At 38.6% G+C, this 18,457-nt stretch overlaps 1 protein-coding gene across 4 annotated transcripts in view; it reads left to right on the forward strand.

Moving 5' to 3' along the window:
- Positions 1–18,457, forward strand: part of schip1 (schwannomin interacting protein 1) — a 276,819-nt gene that overhangs the window by 222,905 nt on the left and 35,457 nt on the right. For 3 of the 4 annotated variants that reach the window (XM_056474002.1, XM_056474003.1, XM_056474005.1), the window contains one exon: positions 16,162–16,280. In XM_056474002.1, the coding sequence (XP_056329977.1) occupies positions 16,162–16,280 (119 nt within the window). Of the gene's footprint in view, positions 1–4,861; positions 5,002–16,161; positions 16,281–18,457 lie in introns of those variants that run through there. The other variant, XM_056474006.1, reaches the window with a different exon arrangement.

Genomic DNA, 18,457 nt, shown 5'->3' on the forward strand with positions numbered 1-18,457 from the left:
CTTGTCTTCATGCTTGGTTTGTGCTTTGACATGCACTGTCAACCCTGGGAGCTTATATAGACAGGTGTATGCCTTTTCAGATCATGTCCAATCAGCTGAATTGACCACAGGTGAACTCCAATGAAGCTGCTGAAACATCTCAAGAATGATCAGTGGAAACAGAATGTACCTGAACTCAATTTAGAGCTCCACGCTAAAGACTGTCAATACTGGTGTACATCTGATTTCTCAGCTTTTTTATTTTTAATAAATTTTCAATAAGTGTGGTTTATTTATAAACTAATTTCGAGAGGATCACGTGCTTATGATCAACACGGCTGGCTCCTCATTAGCTCCGTAATCTGACCCATTAGATGATTACGGAAGCATTATAAATAACCAGAGTTTTTCACTCCAGTTATCTTCGTCTTGAAGCTTCCCCCCTTCCACCCCTTCTTCCTCCCTCTTTTCCGATAGGGCGACACGGTGGCCTAGTGGCTAGCACTGTTGCCTCACAGCAAGAACACCGCTGGTCCAACCTCCTATCGGGCTGGTTGGTGTTTCTGTGCGAAGTTTCCATGTTCTCCCCGTGTTCGCGTGGGTTTCCCCCGGGTCCCCCGGTTTCCTCCCACCATCCAAAAACAAACCATAGCCAATCGACTAAACCAAATTATCACCGAAAACACCTTTAGTTTACACTTCTCACACGGCGACAAGCAGGGGAGTTCTCGAGACCTACCTGAGCTCGAACTCCCCTCTCGCCCTTCTAACGGGAGGGAGCCCCGGGCTCGAGGATATTACGAGCTCTGGGCTCTCTTCCGGGACAGCATGCCGAATACGCTTTATTGATTACCAGCTAAGTGTGAACTCTTGAATTTCAAAAACTCTTTGTTCACATTGTCAATATGGGGGATTGTGTGTAGAATGTTCAAGAAATCAATGAATTTAATCCATTTTGGAATAAGGAATAAACAAATGTGGCAAAACTGAAGCAATATCAACACTTTCCTCATGCGCTGTACATGTCCTGCTGATTTCCTGTGTTTAAACCCCTTATAAAAGTGATTTTTGCTTAATAGGAGCACAATTAACAGGAGATTTAAAAGGACAATAACCTAGGTTTTAGGGTAGTGTGAAACATATAATGAGCTACTTTGGATATTCAGCTTGTGTGTGTGTTTGACAGCACAGTGTTGTGTTTACTAATATATAATCATATTCATCCATCTGTTATCAAGTCGTGTAGTTAGTAGGATGTTTTTCAGCCGCCCTGATGAATGAATGAGTGAGATGACGGTGCTGTATGGGTTAGTCAGGAGAGAGTTAATCTGCTTTCTGTGCACAGATGGCACACGCAGATTAAACTCCCTCCTGCTTATCCAAGAGAAAGCCTCGCGCTAGATACATGTGACTCTCACAGATTCATCTCTGAAGCCCTTTCTGGATGAGCTCAAACACTACAGGGCATGAAACAAACATTAAAGGAGACCTGTTACACCTCCTTTTACAGAATATTTACAGAAACATGATTGGTTTCACTCATTTTTACTGATGAATAGTTCACTGACTGACTCGCAGTTTGACAATATATCGTATGCTGTTCGTTTTTGTGAGCTCCAGTTCTTTGAATTGTGGATTTTTGCAGCTAAATTTGATCTTTTTTTTTATGTTATCTTGATTTCTCCTGTTTGTTCAATTTTTATTTCATATTTCCCCCTAACTTTGGGTGTGCTGATTTCTGGACTGTGATCTTACACTTTTAGTTAGATTAGTTTCAGTGAAAAAAAGAGATCTGTGATCTTAAAAAGGGCAAACTTTTTACAAGATGTAAAATAAGTCTGTAGAGTGTGTGTGTGTGTGAGAGAAGCTTCAGCTCAAAATATCACACAGATAATGTTTTCTAACTCTCTGAAACTGACCCTTTCAGGCTTTGATTCTAATTGTGGCGTTTTGGTGACTGTTGCTTTAAATGCAAATGAGATTGTGCTCTTTTCTTTTTTAAAGATTTATTTTTGGCCTTTTTGCCTTTATTAAGTGGATAGGACAGTTTTACAGACAGGAAGCAAAGTGGGAGAGAGAGAGGGGGTAGGGATGGGAAATGTCCACCAGCCGGGATTCGAACTCGGGACGCCCTGAAGTGCTACTGCACCATATGTCAGCGCGCTAACCACTAGGCTATTGCACTGACGAGATTGTGCTCTTTTCTGAAGAGGGCGGAGCTACTGATGCCTGTGTATCAGCATAGTAGCAGATTCAAAAACAAGACTAATGTCCTGTGCTAATGAGGGACAGATGGGCACTAGTGGGCGGGGCTTTCCCCCTCTGATGACATCGTAAAAAGGGAGAATGTTAATCAAAGTGTTTCTGCAGACTGTTTTGATCAAGTCTGATTATTTTAATCAGATAGACTGTATATTTGATAGACTGTTTTGATCAAGTCTGATGTTTACCATTAGAGGCTGGATATATTCACACACTGCAGACACACAACTGTGTTTAAACCCCTTATAGAACTGATTTTAAAAGGTCCCGGTAGAGCGGAAAACTTTGTTTAAAACCGGAAAAGTTTTAAAACCTTGACTTTTTCTAACCATTTATACCTTAAAAACGGTTATTGTCCCATAGCCGACACCTCCGCATAAAAGACTGTTACGCCGGTTTCACAACACATGAGCCGCGCGGCTATTTTTTGAGCGTGCATTCTCATAACCGAGACTTGCACCGGGAGCAGAGCAGTGCGTCAGCGTCAAGCAGAAGCGGTGCGTGAAGCGCGAGGGTATGTTTTTTTTTCTGCACACATGCTCAATTTGTTTTTTGATTAAACTACATTTCTTTGACCAGCGTTAGTTCTGTTGCACATTAATAAATACATCTAAAAAATACACTTACATGAAAAGCATATCTCAAAGTATTTACTTGGGCACTGGCGATTTTTAGGGGCATGTGCCCTAGTAAATGGGGTCAAGCAACGCCACCTCCTTTATGCTACTCTTGAGACTCAAACAGTATCCAAGAACAGAAAATGAACAACAAAATGTAAAATAACACGGTCGTCATTGTATAAATATTTTTACAAGTAATATTTAATTATATATTTTAATCTTTACTAAATCTAATCCTGCGATGTGACTTGCGGAGACACACATTGGGCTCTATTTTAATGATCAAGGTGCAAAGTCTAACACACATGGTGCAAAAGCATTAGAGGCACCCCGGCGCATGGTCTAACAGGGTTGAGCTTATTCTCTTAATGAGTTATGGGTGTGTTTTGAACGTGCATGAAACCAATCTCATTCTGTTTAAGAGTCAGCTGTGTCGGTCCATGGTGCATTTGGTATTTACATGGTGGACTTTGTAAGTGTAAAAACCGAATGCTTCACTAGTGAGAAAACAGTTAAACAGAGCATCTGAGAGAAAGAGCCTCCTCCATTCAGCCTCTTTACTTAACTTTTACTCTTTACTCCTTTACTTTGGTGGAGTGAGGAAACGGTGGAAACTCACTCCACTGAACACATCCATTAGCCCACATATTTCATTTCCTTTGTTAAGCCAAAGATTTGTGTCAAAACTATTTCTAAATTCAGTTCTAATCTCCAGCAAAGGAATAAATGAACAATAATAATGAAGTGTGGAGTTATATCCAAACACACGTCCTGTTCTTATGCTCCATATGGTGATGCAGACGTCTCCAAAACCCCACAGGTGGACAAATCTAAACTAGTTTTTATTAAAGCAAATATAAATCTGCATATAATAAATAATACTGCTAATAATAATAACATTATACAGATGCAGATTGACATGAATAAACTGAAAAAGCCTCCCGAGGTGAAGAAGGCATGGAGGCAGTGGTGTTTATATTGATGTAGAAAATTATCATTTTAATCCTTTAATTGTTTTCATCTGTAAAGATATTTGTGTGTTGCTGTTCATCCTGTGTGTATTCAGCAGTGTGTAAGCGTTTGGACCTGCATAGGCACATAACTAACACACCAATGATTTGCCCGAACACACCTCCTCTCCAGACCAGCCATGAGTTCACAGAGTGGTGCAAATGGTTTTACTATTTAAACAATGTGGCACAAAACCTAAAATTACTGTTGTGCTGGTCTGAAAATAGCAACACATCGCACCAAACACGTCTTGCACCTTATTGCACCGGGTGTTTGATAGGGCCCACTGTGCCATATTGATATATTGTGCAGCCCTATTGGTAGGACTAGGGATGTAAAATAAGATCACACTTTATAAGTCCCAATAAATAGCCAATATCTCAATAAAAGGCAAGTAATAATGGGAGTTGATGCTTAAAGTGTTACCTAGTTTGCTTACAAATAAGCTGAAGTCCCCAAATGTGTGTTGTTGTGTGTAGAAAAGTGTCTGAATTGACAGAAAGTAACAGTTGTCTTCAGCTGCTCGTGTTAAAGTTATTTATTTAGACTTATGCAAATGAGGGACCCAAACAGCACCTGTTTTGAAACGGTGGTAAACGTCGAGGTCATCTATAGGAGTGCCTCAAGTGTGTGTGTTTGTCCACTTGTTGTTTGCCTTGAGCCTTCAGGAATGTGTGAGGATCTGTCAGAAACACCGGAGCATTTGCATTCCTCCGCGCTGCAGGAATGTGCACAGAAAGACCCTTTATTTGCTCCGCTTCTCCTCCTCCCACTGCTTTTCTTCCTTTTATCCCTCTTTCTCTCTCGCTTTTTCAGTCTGTGGGATGTTTCCTCCCCCGCTCTGCTCCCATAAAGGTCACTCCGCCCGCTCTCTTATCTCTGGCTCCGCCCCCAAAGCTCACGCCGCGCTCTGATTGGGCAGCACCAAGTAACCCCGCCCACTCTCCTCAAGCACTCCAGTGTCTCCAGAACCCCACCCTCTGTTCCTGTCTGTGCGATCACCGTACGCAAACACATACACACACTCACACACTCACGGTTGTTCTGTCGGCTGGGTGTGTTTCGCGTGTTTGCTGTGGATCTAGAGATGCAGTGAGAGATGGTGCATCAGGACAACTGCTCCTATCAGGTAGATCAGAGCTGTTGTTTTCTTATTTTGTTTACCAACCTGATCAAATGGAGAGTTTGGATCAGAGAAATGTCATTTGTGTGTGCGTCTGCGCGCGTGTGCCTGTGTGTGTCCTGAATAATGTCTGTAATCAAGTCAGAAATTCGTAATTTCTCTCTCTAGATGTATTTTGAAAAAGGTGACTCATTTTAGTCTGGTTTAATCTCTGTTTACCTATATGGCCTAAAAATATGTGTATGTGTGTGTGTGAATGTGTGTATATATTTTTATATATACGGGTATTTTTGTATATTTTGATATATATAATACACAAAAATGATCAAATATAATCTGTTTGCTTAAATATATTGATCAATATATTTACATAAATGTGTTTTCCACAAACACATTTTTGAATATATTTTCAAAAATACATATATAATTATATCTGTGTTTATATATATATATATATATATATATATATATATATATATATATATATATATATATATATATATATATATATATATATATATATATATACTTACACACATACAGCTGAAGTCAGAATTATTCGCCCCCTTTGATTTATTTATTTATTTATTTTTTAATATTTCCCAAATTATGTTGAACAGATTCAGGGAATTTTCACAGTATGTCTGATAATATTTTTTCTTCTATAGAAAGTCTTATTTGTTTTATTTCAGCTAGAATAAAAGCAGTTCTTAATTTTTTAAAAGCCATTTTAAGGTCAATATTATTAGCCACTTTAAGCTATATTTTTTTCCAGATAATCTACAGACCAAACCATCGTTATACAATAACTTGCCTGATTACCCTAACCTGCCTAGTTACCCTAATTAACCTAGTTAAGAAATGTGCTGAATAAATCTTCTCTCTGTTAAACAGAGAAATACACTCTATATATTTCAATCCAGGAATATGCAGTCATGTGTATAACATTAAGAAAATATTTATTTGTACATCATGATAGTGATCGGCATAACTGAGTCCAGCCCATTTTGAAAATGAATATTTTCTCCATTTCTCCATTTCTGAATAACGGCAATGTTTTTTGGTGCATTTAAACAAAACAGATTTCCTAAACAATATATTTATTAAAGTAATATTTTAGTCACCAAATTCAAGCAAAATATTGCAAAAATAACTTAAACTACAAACTAACAAACTACAAAATTTCAACAAAAATTTTTTTTTTTGCTTCTCTTGATTTTTTTCCCACTTTTTTTAAATTTGTATTTAATATTTTTCTATAACATATACATTTGGCTGTGCTAGTTTTTGCATTGTTATTAAGTTATTTTGTTAGATTAGCTATATATATATATTACCATATGGGTATTTACAGGTGAATGTTCTTTACTGTTATTTATATCTTAAGCATCCAAATAAAACAATCATTGCTCAATGGCTTTTATTGAACATTATGAAATGAATGAAAACGCTTCTTTCAAGAGCTGGTCACTGAAATGATTTAATGAGGAACCATAAATTGATTGAAATTGTGAAGCTTGATTTTAGATTAAAGGAGAAATATAGATAAGTCTAGATTCATATCTGCGATGAAAGAGGCATGTTTGAGCGTTGATGGCGGATCATCACGATTTAATTGAGTTCCTGTATGAAATGATTATGAGCTGTCAGATGTGCTCATTTTACCCACCGAGAGTCTGTACGTCACAGTTTGACCGTGTGTGTGTGTGTGTGTATTTATATGTGTGTGTGCGCGAGTTACATTTCATAATCTCAAGAGTAGCGGCCCACTTTACTCAATAACACATCAAACGCACACACATACTCGCACACAAAACACGCACACACACACACACACACACACACACACTCTACACCTCATTCGTCATGCCTTAAACGGAGAGTTCATACAAAAAAATGTGTATTTGCTGTAAATAAACTTATCCTGAGGACATAAAATAGATGTAGTTGGCTAGGGCTCGGAAAATATAACGATAACAATAAATATTATGAAACTGATATATATATAATTACTATATATATAGTATATATATATATATATATATATATATATATATATATATATATATATATATATATATATATATCAAGATATCGCTATATATCAAGATAACAATATATATCACAATAACGATAAATTTTATTATGACAATATACATCACAATATTGACATATATCATGATAACAATATTGTAACAAAATTATGTAATATAAAAAATCTAAATAACAATACATATCACATTAATGAATATATATGTATATGTATGTCACGAGTGAATTGGGGAAGCTAAAATTGTCCATAGTGTATGAGTGTGAATGAGTGTGTATGGATGTTTCCTAGTGATGGGTTGCAGCTGGAAGGGCATCCACTGCCTAAAACATATGCTGGATAAGTTGGCGATTCATTCCGCTGTGGTGACCCCAGATTAATAAAAAGACTAAGCTGAAAGAAAATGAATAAATGACATTAACACTATATAATGATAATGACAATATATTATGATAACAATATAAATGAGGATAACGTGATTTATAAGTATTAGAATAAAGATATATATATATATATATATATATATATATTGATATATATTGATATATGTCAAGATAATAATATATGTCATGACACTGATATATCAGGATAACGATATATTTCACATTAACAATATACAGTTGAAGTCAGTATTATTAGCCCTCTGTTTATTTTTTCCCCCAATTTATGATAAATGGAGAGCAGATTTCTTCAACACATTTCTAATCATAATAGTTTTAATAACTCATTTCTAATAACTGATTTATTTTCTCTTTGCCATGATGACAGTAAATAATATTAGACTAGATACTCTTCAAGACACTAGTATTCAGCTTAAAGTGACATTTAAAGGCTTAACTGGGTTAATTAGGTTAGCTAGGCAGGTTAGGGTAATTAGGCAAGTTTGTTCTTTTGTTTGTTCTGTAGACTATCGAAAAAAATATAGCTTAAAGGGGCTAATAATATTGACCTTAAAATGGCTTTAAACAATTAAAAACTGTTTTTATTCTAGCTGAAATAAAACAAATAAGACTTTCTCCAGAAGAAAAAATATTATAGGAAATACTGTGAAAATTTCCTTGCTCTGTTAAACATCATTTGGGAAATATTTAAAAGAGAAAAAAAATCAAGGGGGGCTAATAATTCTGACTTCAACTGTATATAATGATAATGAAAAAAATGTTAAAAGTGTCACTGTTTATGTAGTTAAACATGCCTAATTTACATTTGTTGGCAAAAGAAGTAAACAAAGCACATTTTATGTTCACTAATAAAAGATGTTTTTGTATATATGAATGAGCTTGACTGATGAGTTCGAGTCAGTATTTTTTGCTAATTAGAGATTTTCATTTTTTATAAGTTTTCAGTTTTACTTTTGTTAGTTTAGTTTAGTTTTAGGTGTTTTTTTGTTTGTTTATTATGATTTTTTTTTCAGTTGACAAAAAATGTTTTTGACCAATAGTTTTTGTTTACCAAAATAACCTAAATATTTATATATATATATATATATATATATATATATACTCCCTGTTTTGGGCTTTTGACTTATTCTATGAATCTAATGCTAATGGTCTAATCCGATTCAATGATTTATGCTAAGCTAAAAGGGCTTCCACCAGACCTGTAGATCGGCGTAATGGATACAATAATGGTAAAACTCAACAATTTAACTCTAGAGGATTTGTAAAATGAGCCTATTTTCCTATGGGGTGTTCCTTAAGTAAAACTCTATATTTCAGTCTAAAAATGGTGGCTCAGTGGTAAGCACTGTGGCCTCACAGCATAAAGGTGGCTGGTTTGAGTCCTGCCTGGGTAATTTCTGTGTGGAGTTTGCATGTTCTCCCCGTGTTAGCTTGGGTTTCCTCCGGGTGCTCCTGCTTCCCCCACAGTCCAAACACATGCACCATAGGGGAAGTGAATAAGCTAAATTTGCTGGAGTGGGGGTGAATGTGAGAGTTAATTGGTGTTTCCCTGTATTGGGTTGCAGTTGGAAGGGCATCCGCTTTGTAAAACATATGCTGGAATAGTTGGCGGTTCATTCCGCTGTGGCAACCTGAAATGGAGACTAAGCCAAAGGAAAGTGAATGAATGCTGCAAATCTTCTTCCTCTTCACAAAACCATGCTGGATTCAGAGAGAGAGAGAGAGATGCGTGTAACATGATGGTTGACTTTCCACAGGAAACCACAGCAGAATGTTCACAGATTTATTTTAGGAAAGAACGAGCTTTGAGAACAGGAGAACTGTGAAAGAGAGAGTGTGTGAAGTTCACTACTTGAATAATTTATTATGGAATAAACCAATGCGTTTATTCAGCAAAGATGGTTGATAATCAGGGGGGGGTGCTTCCCCTAATTAACACTTGATCCCTCTGAAGGAAATCACAATGAGATGTATTTATCTACGGGTCAGCCCTTTAAATAGTGTGAAATAGTTTGCTCTGATCTGTATGGGTTAATATTAAAATACAAATAATACACACTCAGAAATAAAGGTAGTAAATCTGTCACTGGGTCGGTACATTTACAAAAGCTACATTATTGTTCCTAACAGGGTAGGGTTTCACCAGCTGATCGTAAGTTCTTACTTAAACTGGAATGTAAAGTCTACACTAGGGTCTTAGGGCGCACTCACACTATGCTATCCGAATCATGCCCCGGCCCGTTTCCCGATTCAGTTGAGAAGTGTGAGTGCTCTGAATCAGGCTCAGGCGCAGTTCACTTGGCCGGCCCTGGCCCAGTTGGAAGAGGTGAGCCAGAGCGCGGTTCACTTGGGCTTTGGTGCAGTACACTTGTAGTGTGAGTGCAAATCATGCTAGAGCTCGAAACTGAAGACGCAACGTCACTTTTAGGAGACTGTTGATTTATTAATCATTCTTAATTTTCTTAATTCTTTCACAAACAGAAAAATAAAATGTGGGATTTGGGAGGATATTAGGCTGTGATCATTCTTCATTATGATCGCGAGCTCCTCTGTGTAAACTAATATCGCTGTTGTCTCTTTTCTAGCGTTATACATGGGGGGAGGCTGCTGTAAATATTTAGTTGGAACAAAGCGTTACGTATAAACTAAGCTCAGTGGTGCAACACAAATATATTTAGTAGTGTGTAAGTTGTAACTTAGTGTCCCTTTAAGTCAAAACTATGCTATGTTTTAACTTACACACTGCTGGTGCAACCGGCTCCAGGTCCTTAAAGGTACATATTAATACCCAAAATTACAAATTTGTACATCATAGTACCTTAAAGGTACAAAAGTGAACCTTTAAGGTATGAATGTGAACCTTAAAGGTACAAAAGTGCACCCTAAGGCAGTGTTTCTCAAGCACTGCATTTTTTGGATGTCTCCTGTGTCTGTCACACCCATCAGTGGGATTGCAGTGTCTGCTAATGAGCTGTTGATCTGAATCAGGTGTGTTTGGTTAAGGAGACATGGGCTGCGTCTGAAATCGCCTACTACTCAGTAGGTACTGTATTTGAATTAAGTTGTACTACTTGACCTTTAGAAAAGTATGTTCTATACCACGGGTGGGCAAACTTGCATCTGATGCGCACTTCAGAATCTCGCCAGAAGTAGTAGGTCATCCGGGTACTTCTCACATACTGATTTTTGAATTCTATGAATTCAGACATATTCTGCGTCCCAATTCGCATACTTATACTACACCCTAAAAGTATGTACTTTTTTGTGAAGGAAAAGTACACACTTTTGAGTGTGTAACAATAGAGTATGCAAGCTTTTGGGACATACTACTTCCTAAGCCTTTCTACTTGACAGTTGGTCTCGCGCGTCCATCATGTTTGTAGTTTGTTTACACTTTTCACCCGCGTTTGTAGTTCTAAATCGAATTCACGTCCTACGCACAATGTATTGTGGGCAATATCAGCGGTTAGAGTATGGACGCTTCTACACTTCGAGTGTAGCCTTTGGCATACTCTTTTCAACATACTACGATTTGGGACATACTAATTCTACTTTCAAATACTATTTAGGTCGGATAGTATGCGAATTGGGACGCAGCAATACTACTCAGCTCGCATACTGTTTTTATCTTACCATATAGTGTGGAAATATGCGATTTCAGACACAGGCATGGAAATTTTGTGAAGAGCTGGTGGTCTTCCAGGAACATGGTTGAGAATCACTGCCCTAAAGGTAATTATACCCAGCTGTATGGTACAAAAGGTACCACCCCAGTTGCATATTGTGTACTTTAATCCTGAGTGTGTAGAGAATATAAATGTCCTCCCCTATAGCGCTTGATACCATTGTGAATGCTTGTGAGCGGGGAAATATTCAGTCAACATTCTGAAATCAGCAGATCTCGCTATATAGACAACGTTAGTGTTCACTTTTTTTGAAAAAATATGCGTTTTTATTAACATACAGCCTAAAAGTAGTCAAATTAGACTCGTAGTAGCTATGGTTAACAAAACATGACGTCAGCCCGTCATCACACTGCTTCATTTACATTTACATTTACATTTAGTCATTTAGCAGACGCTTTTATCCAAAGCGACTTACAAATGAGATCAGTACGGGATACCAAACAAGGGCAAAGAGGCGGAGAGTGGGCGGAGCTACAGACACCTGCTGGAACTTTGCTTGGACCTGGCAGACAGACTTTACTTTGGGAGAAACACTTGATACTTTATTAACTGCGACTTGCTTGTGTTCTGACCACATGTGCTTGGCTGTACACTATATCAGTAAAGTGACTAGACTTTCAAAAACACTGTAGTAATACACTGAGCCACGAAGCATTGTTCTTATGATGTTTTTCTACAGGAGGAAAACGCGGATTACTTCCAAACACTTCAGATATAGTGTGTGTTAGTAAATGCAAGACTATTGATAAAATCCAGCACAACACTGTATGACAACGCTTCAGATGACTGTTCTAGAGCCTACAGCTAATCAATCTGTCACATTCTGGAGTGCTTTACGGGTCTAAAGAAAAATATTAATGATAAATGATCTTAAATAAAACAAATACATTTATAGAGATGGTATACAAGTATATAACTTTACTCACATGGGAAACGAGGCCACGTGAACAGTTTGTGAGCACAATTAAATGCACACAGCATCCCATATCATCTGATAATTGTAAGAAATAAGTCCAAAAGGCAGCTGACTGTGTAAAGCCACATAAAACAACACAAAAATATGATGAATATGCCGAGATCAGTGGCTAATCTGCCGGATTCAGCTGAGGTGAAGTGACGGCGACCAGCGAGACCTAGCTGTCACTCAAGTGGCCACGCCCTTAATTATGCAAACTTAAAATAACCTAATATAAAGGAAATGGATGAGTTATAAAAAAATTCACCCCCCTCACAGTTGTCATGGAGAGTAATAATAGCTATATGAACCAAAATCGTTCTTTGTACCAGGCTGTAAACACCTTTTTTTCTGCTGTAAAGTTGGCCATTCTAACAGTGGGCTCAATTGCAACTTGCTCTATTATGGAGCCAGGACTAGCGGAATTTTGATGAATTGCAGTTTCTGATACTTCCGTATTGGCCTACCGAGGGAGAGCGGGAGGTTGCCGCTTGATCCCAACACACTAAACTACACATCTCTGCTGATATCTGCTTCAGTTTATCAGGAAGTGATGATTGTGTTCTCTTTAGTTTCTCACTGGATGCAAACGCTGCTTTATTCACTAATGTTTGATGCCACATTCCAGTTTTGCACATGAAGCTAAACCACATCTTGGGATGGAAACAGAGGGACTGGCATTCATGCGCATGAAGAAATGGAAAAGAAAGCATTATTCAGTCTAATTGTGGAGTCCAGTAGAGATGAGCCAGACTGGCCTCAGATCAGCAGCAGACAGCAGGAGGAGCTGAACTCAGATCAGATAAACCTGAATCACAAACATGAAGGAAATGAGGGAGAGACAGTGCGCTGATAATGAAGAGAGAGAGAGAGAGAGAGAGAGAAAGAGAGAGAGAGAGAGAGAGAGAGTTATTGATGTGGAGATCAGACAGCAGAAATGTGACTCAATAACAGCGCAGGTGAGGAGCCGAGAGAGAGGAAATGATGCATGTGTGTGTGTGTGTGTGTGTGTGTGTGTGTGTGTGTGTGTGTGTGTGTGTGTGTGTGTGTGTGTGTGTTGGGGACGGGGCCAATCCTCCAGGGGCCCCTCCATTAGGCTGGTATCCAGGCAACCGTCCACATGGAGACGACTGGTGCCGGCCTGTCTGTGTCTCTGCCTGAACACACACGCATTATTTACACCTCACTGTTCTCTGCACTGCCTCACACACACACACACACACACGCACACACACACACACACACACACGTTGAAAATAAAACAATGATCTGTGTATCAGCCTTCATTATTTACTACTCACACATTGTAAAGGTGTGTTCGGTATGGATGACTAATCTTGTCCAATTAAAAATAACATTAAATTATAAACAATCACTGTATTTTTATTAAAGAATTTTATTATAAATATTTAATAATATATTTGAATAAATATTTCTATTATAAATTTTATTAAAACAAATATTTATGTATGTATTATTGTTATTATTTTATACCTACACATTTTTATAAAGCGTATAAATATGTGTGTATAATTATATAAAATGTATTATTTATATATATATATATATATATATATATATATATTTTTTTTTTTGTTTTTAATAAAATTTATGATCAAATATTTATACAAATATATTATTAAATATTTATCATAGTGGTGGTTCGTTATCGACGTTAACGCGAGACTCTTATCGCGCGATAAAAACAATATGGCCGTTAATCTATTCTCAAAGTTGGTTTGGGAGCTGGGTCTATTCTACGCAAGCTATGACGACTTTCACCTTGATATTTTAGCGCGGATGTATACCTGACTGGTAAGCCGTCTGAAAAAAAGTGCCCTTCTGAATCAAATCAGCAGGATGCCCTTCTGGATCTGTCACTTACTTCGAAGAGACTACTGACTACGCTTACATGGACATCTGTCATCTAGTTATTGGCCTTAATAGACAATAATATAATGAAGGTGTTTACGTGAAGAGCTGTAATGAAAGAGTTTCCTGTCATTTTGGGTGACTTTGGGTCACTCATGAATAGGCTTGTGCCGGTATTCGGTAATGCGATAAATCACGGTAATGAATATGCACGATATTGTTATCGCGGGCACTTCAAAATACCGTGAAAAATAATAGATCCGAATTTATATTCTTAGAGCGCGCCTTAGCTTATTTTCCATCAACCGCTTGAAGAAACACTGCGTATATGCTGCGCAGAACTGATGCGCACTCTGATGTAAACAATCCCCACATGTAGAAGCCCTGTGTGCACGCAGTGCGCGCCGCTGCCACCGCACTATAATCCTCACACGAAGAAGAAGCATGGCGGAAGGAGGAACGCTGCCGACAATTTATCCCCCTTCAAAAAAAAAGTCAGAGGTTTGGAAATATTTTGGGTTCCAAAAAAATGCAGAGGGATTGCTGATCGAAGACGGTTTCCCTTTGCACATTCACTTTGATATATTTGCTCAAGTTTACTTTTATATTGTGTATTGTTTTATTTATATTTATTTGTATTTAAATGTTTACTTTTAGTTAATTAAAAAGTTATTAAAGTTACTAAGTTGACGAAACTGAAGTTTTTTGTGTTTTTTTACCTGTTTCTCTAGTAAAATTACAATATCGTGATAATACCGTATACCGTGATAAAAGCTCAATCAATTAATCGCAGCATGAAAATGTGATACCGGCACATGCCTAGTCATGAACATTTCATTCATGCCCCTGTGACAAACTGAGGTATTAGACGCAAATGAGGAGTAAGAACTGCTGAGAGTGTTATGGGATTTAATAAGACACGCCAAATGGAAAGAAAAAAACTTCTGCATGTCACGATGTGTGTGTGTGTGTGTGTGTGTCTGCGGTCCTATACTGACAGCTGCATGTGTGTGGATCTTGTCAGAAAATATGGTGGAAAGTCCTACATGATGGTACTAGTTTGATTTACTTCAGTAATGCCACTAATATCTGCTAACTCCACATGTCTTAACTCCATTTCTGTTCAGTTGAGTTCTGACTTTAGTCGGGTTAAGGTCATCAAAAATCTCTGTTTGGAGCTATCTCTGGGAAACACCCATACACGCTCATTCACTACAGAAAATTTAGTTGATCAGTTCCCCTATAGCGCATGTGTTTGGACTGTGGGGGATACCGGAGCAGCCGGAGGAAACCCACGCCAACACGGGGAGAACATGCAAACTCCACATAGAACTGACCCAGCCGAGGCTCGAACCAGCGACCTTCTTGCTGTGAGGCCACAATGCTGAACACTGAGCCACCATGCCACCCCGATTCTGCTTGTTACTGTTGTTTTACTGACCGACTGTAAACATTCACAGCTGTGTGTGTGTGTGTGTGTGTTATATTGGGCTCAGGTGGGCGGATGTGGCTGGTAAGTCAGTTTAAATCACCCATAATCCTCTGGGCTCAGCAGTGAATGGAGCTTCCTGTGCTCTGATCCAGCAGACAAAACACTACAACAGATAATGAGCAGGAAACACGACCACGTGTGTGTGTGTGTGTGCGTGCGTGCGTTCGTGCGTGTGTGTGTGTGAAATGCCCTCTGTTGATGTGCACGCATGTGTGTGTGTGTGTGTGTAAAGTGAGTGTCTTTTGATCATTCCTGTGAAGTTTTGCTGTATTGTGTGCGTGTGTATGTGTGTGTATGATGCCCTCTGCTGATGTGTGTGTGTATATGTGTGTGAATATGTATATGTATGTGTGTGCGTGTGTGTGTGTGTGTGAGATATGCCCTCTGCTGATGTGTGGGTGCGTATGTCTGCCTCCCTCTGTGTGTCTCTGTGTGTGTGTTTATGTGTGTGTGCGCATGTGTAGAGATCATGTCTCTGAAGGTTTGCCATGTTGTGTGTGTACAGTATGTGTGTGTGTCTGCTGCCCTCTGCTGGTCTGTGTGTGTATGTGCGTGTGATGCCCACTGCTGATGTGTGTATGTCTGCTTCCCACTGGTGTGTGTGTGTGTGTGTGCGGGTGTCTGCTGACCTTATCTGGTGTATGTGTGTGTCTCATGCCCTCTGCTGGCCACTTTCACTCATGTTAGTTGTGTGTGTGTGTGTGTTTTAGGCCCAGAAGAATGAGCGTGAGTCTATCCGGCAGAAGTTGGCTCTGGGCAGTTTCTTTGACGATGGTCCGGGGATCTACAGCAGCTGCAGCAAGAGCGGCAAACCCAGCCTCTCCTCACGGTCAGTGTGTGTGTGTGTGTGTGTGTGTGTGTGTGTGGATATTCATGTCATTTATTAAATACACTTTTTATTAAACTCTGAAACTAAAATATTGTACAAGTTACTTAGCAAAATGGAAAGCAGTAGAGTCAGAGAATCAGTTTTCATTTTCTTTTCGGCTTAGTCCCTTTATTAATCTGGGGTCGCCACAGTAGAATGAACCGCCAACTATTCCAGCACATGTTTTACGCAGCAGATGCCCTTCTAGCTGCAACCTAGTTTTGGGAAACACCCATACTCTCTCATTCACCCATAAACACTACAGACAATTTAGCTTACCCAATTCACCTGTACCACATGTCCGGAGCACCCGGAGGAAACCAACGCTAACATGGGGAGAACATGCAAACTCCACACAGAAATGCCAACTGACCCAGCCGAGGCTCGAACCAGCAACCTTCTTGCTGTAAGGCAACAGCACAACCTACTGCACCACCGCGTCGCCCAGAATCTGTTTTCATTACACTGAAATATCACTTACAGTAAGGTAGCCCTTCTAGAAGTACACAAGGGACTTTACACTGTGAAATTTACACCTTATATACTACCTGACAAGAGTCTTGTCGTGGATCCCAGCTGTAAGAGCAACTAATAATAACTCGTCTTCTTGTTAATCATTTGGAAAAGTGTCAGAAGGTGGATTTCTCTGCTGAATCATCTGTTGATCTGCATCCCAATCATCACAAAAACTGCAGAAGAACTACTGAAACCTGCAGGGACCCAAGATTCTCACTGAAATCAGTCAAGTTTGGTGAAGGAGAAATCATGGTTTGGGGTTACATTCAGTATGGGGACGAGCGAGAGATCTGCAGAGTGGATGATCAACATCAACAGCCTGAGGTATCAAGACATTCGTGCTGCCCATTACATTGCAAACCACAGGAGAGGGCAAATTCTCCAGCAGGATAGCGCTCCTTCTCATACTTCAGCCTCCACATCAAAGCTCCTGAAAGCAGAGAAGGTCAAGGTGCTCCAGGATTGGCCAGCCCAGTCACCAGACATGAACATTATTAAGATGGGGGAGGCATTGAAGATGAACACAAAGAATCTTGATGAACTCTGGGAGTCCTGCAAGAACTCTTTCTTTGCCATTCCAGATGACTTTATTAATCAGTGATTTGAGTCATTGCAGAGATGTATGGATGCAGTCCTCCAAGCTCATGATGGAGTCAGACACAATATTCATTCTGTTTCCACTGCAGCTATCTATCTATCTATCTATCTATCTATCTATCTATCTATCTATCTATCTATCTATCTATCTATCTATCTATCTATCTATCTATCTATCTATCTATCTATCTATCGTATCTGTCTGTCTATCTATCTATCTATCTATCTATCTATCTATCTATCTATCTATCTATCTATCTATCTATCTATCTATCTATCTATCTATCTATCTATCTATCTAATCTTATCTTATCTTGTCTGTCTGTCTGTCTGTCTATCTATATCTTATCTATCCATCTATCTATCCATCTATCCATCCATCTACCTTATCTATCTATCTATCTATCTATCTATCTATCTATCTATCTATCTATCTATCTATCTATCTATCTATCTGTCTGTCTGTCTGTCTGTCTGTCTGTCTGTCTGTCTGTCTGTCTGTCTGTCTGTCTGTCTGTCTGTCTGTCTGTCTGTCTATCTATCTATCTATCTATCTATCTTATCTATCCATCTATCTATCCATCTATCCATCCATCTACCTTATCTATCTATCTATCTATCTATCTATCTATCTATCTATCTATCTATCTATCTATCTATCTATCTATCTATCTATCTATCTGTCTGTCTGTCTGTCTGTCTGTCTGTCTGTCTGTCTGTCTGTCTGTCTGTCTGTCTGTCTGTCTGTCTGTCTGTCTGTCTATCTATCTATCTATCTATCTATCTATCTATCTATCTATCTATCTATCTATCTATCTATCTATCTATCTATCTATCTATCTATCTATCCATCTATCCATCCATCTACCTTATCTATGCTGTGGACTGAGAGTGTGTGTGTGATGTCATAGCGGGCCTTTTCCTCAACTTTCCATGACCGCAGTGTGAGACTATGAGGATAGTATATTTACAGATGAACAGTGAAAACCAGTGAAACCTGCTCACGTTTGTGTGTTTGGCTTTCA

This window comes from Danio aesculapii, chromosome 15 (assembly GCF_903798145.1).
Source record: "Danio aesculapii chromosome 15, fDanAes4.1, whole genome shotgun sequence".
Taxonomy (NCBI): domain Eukaryota; kingdom Metazoa; phylum Chordata; class Actinopteri; order Cypriniformes; family Danionidae; genus Danio; species Danio aesculapii.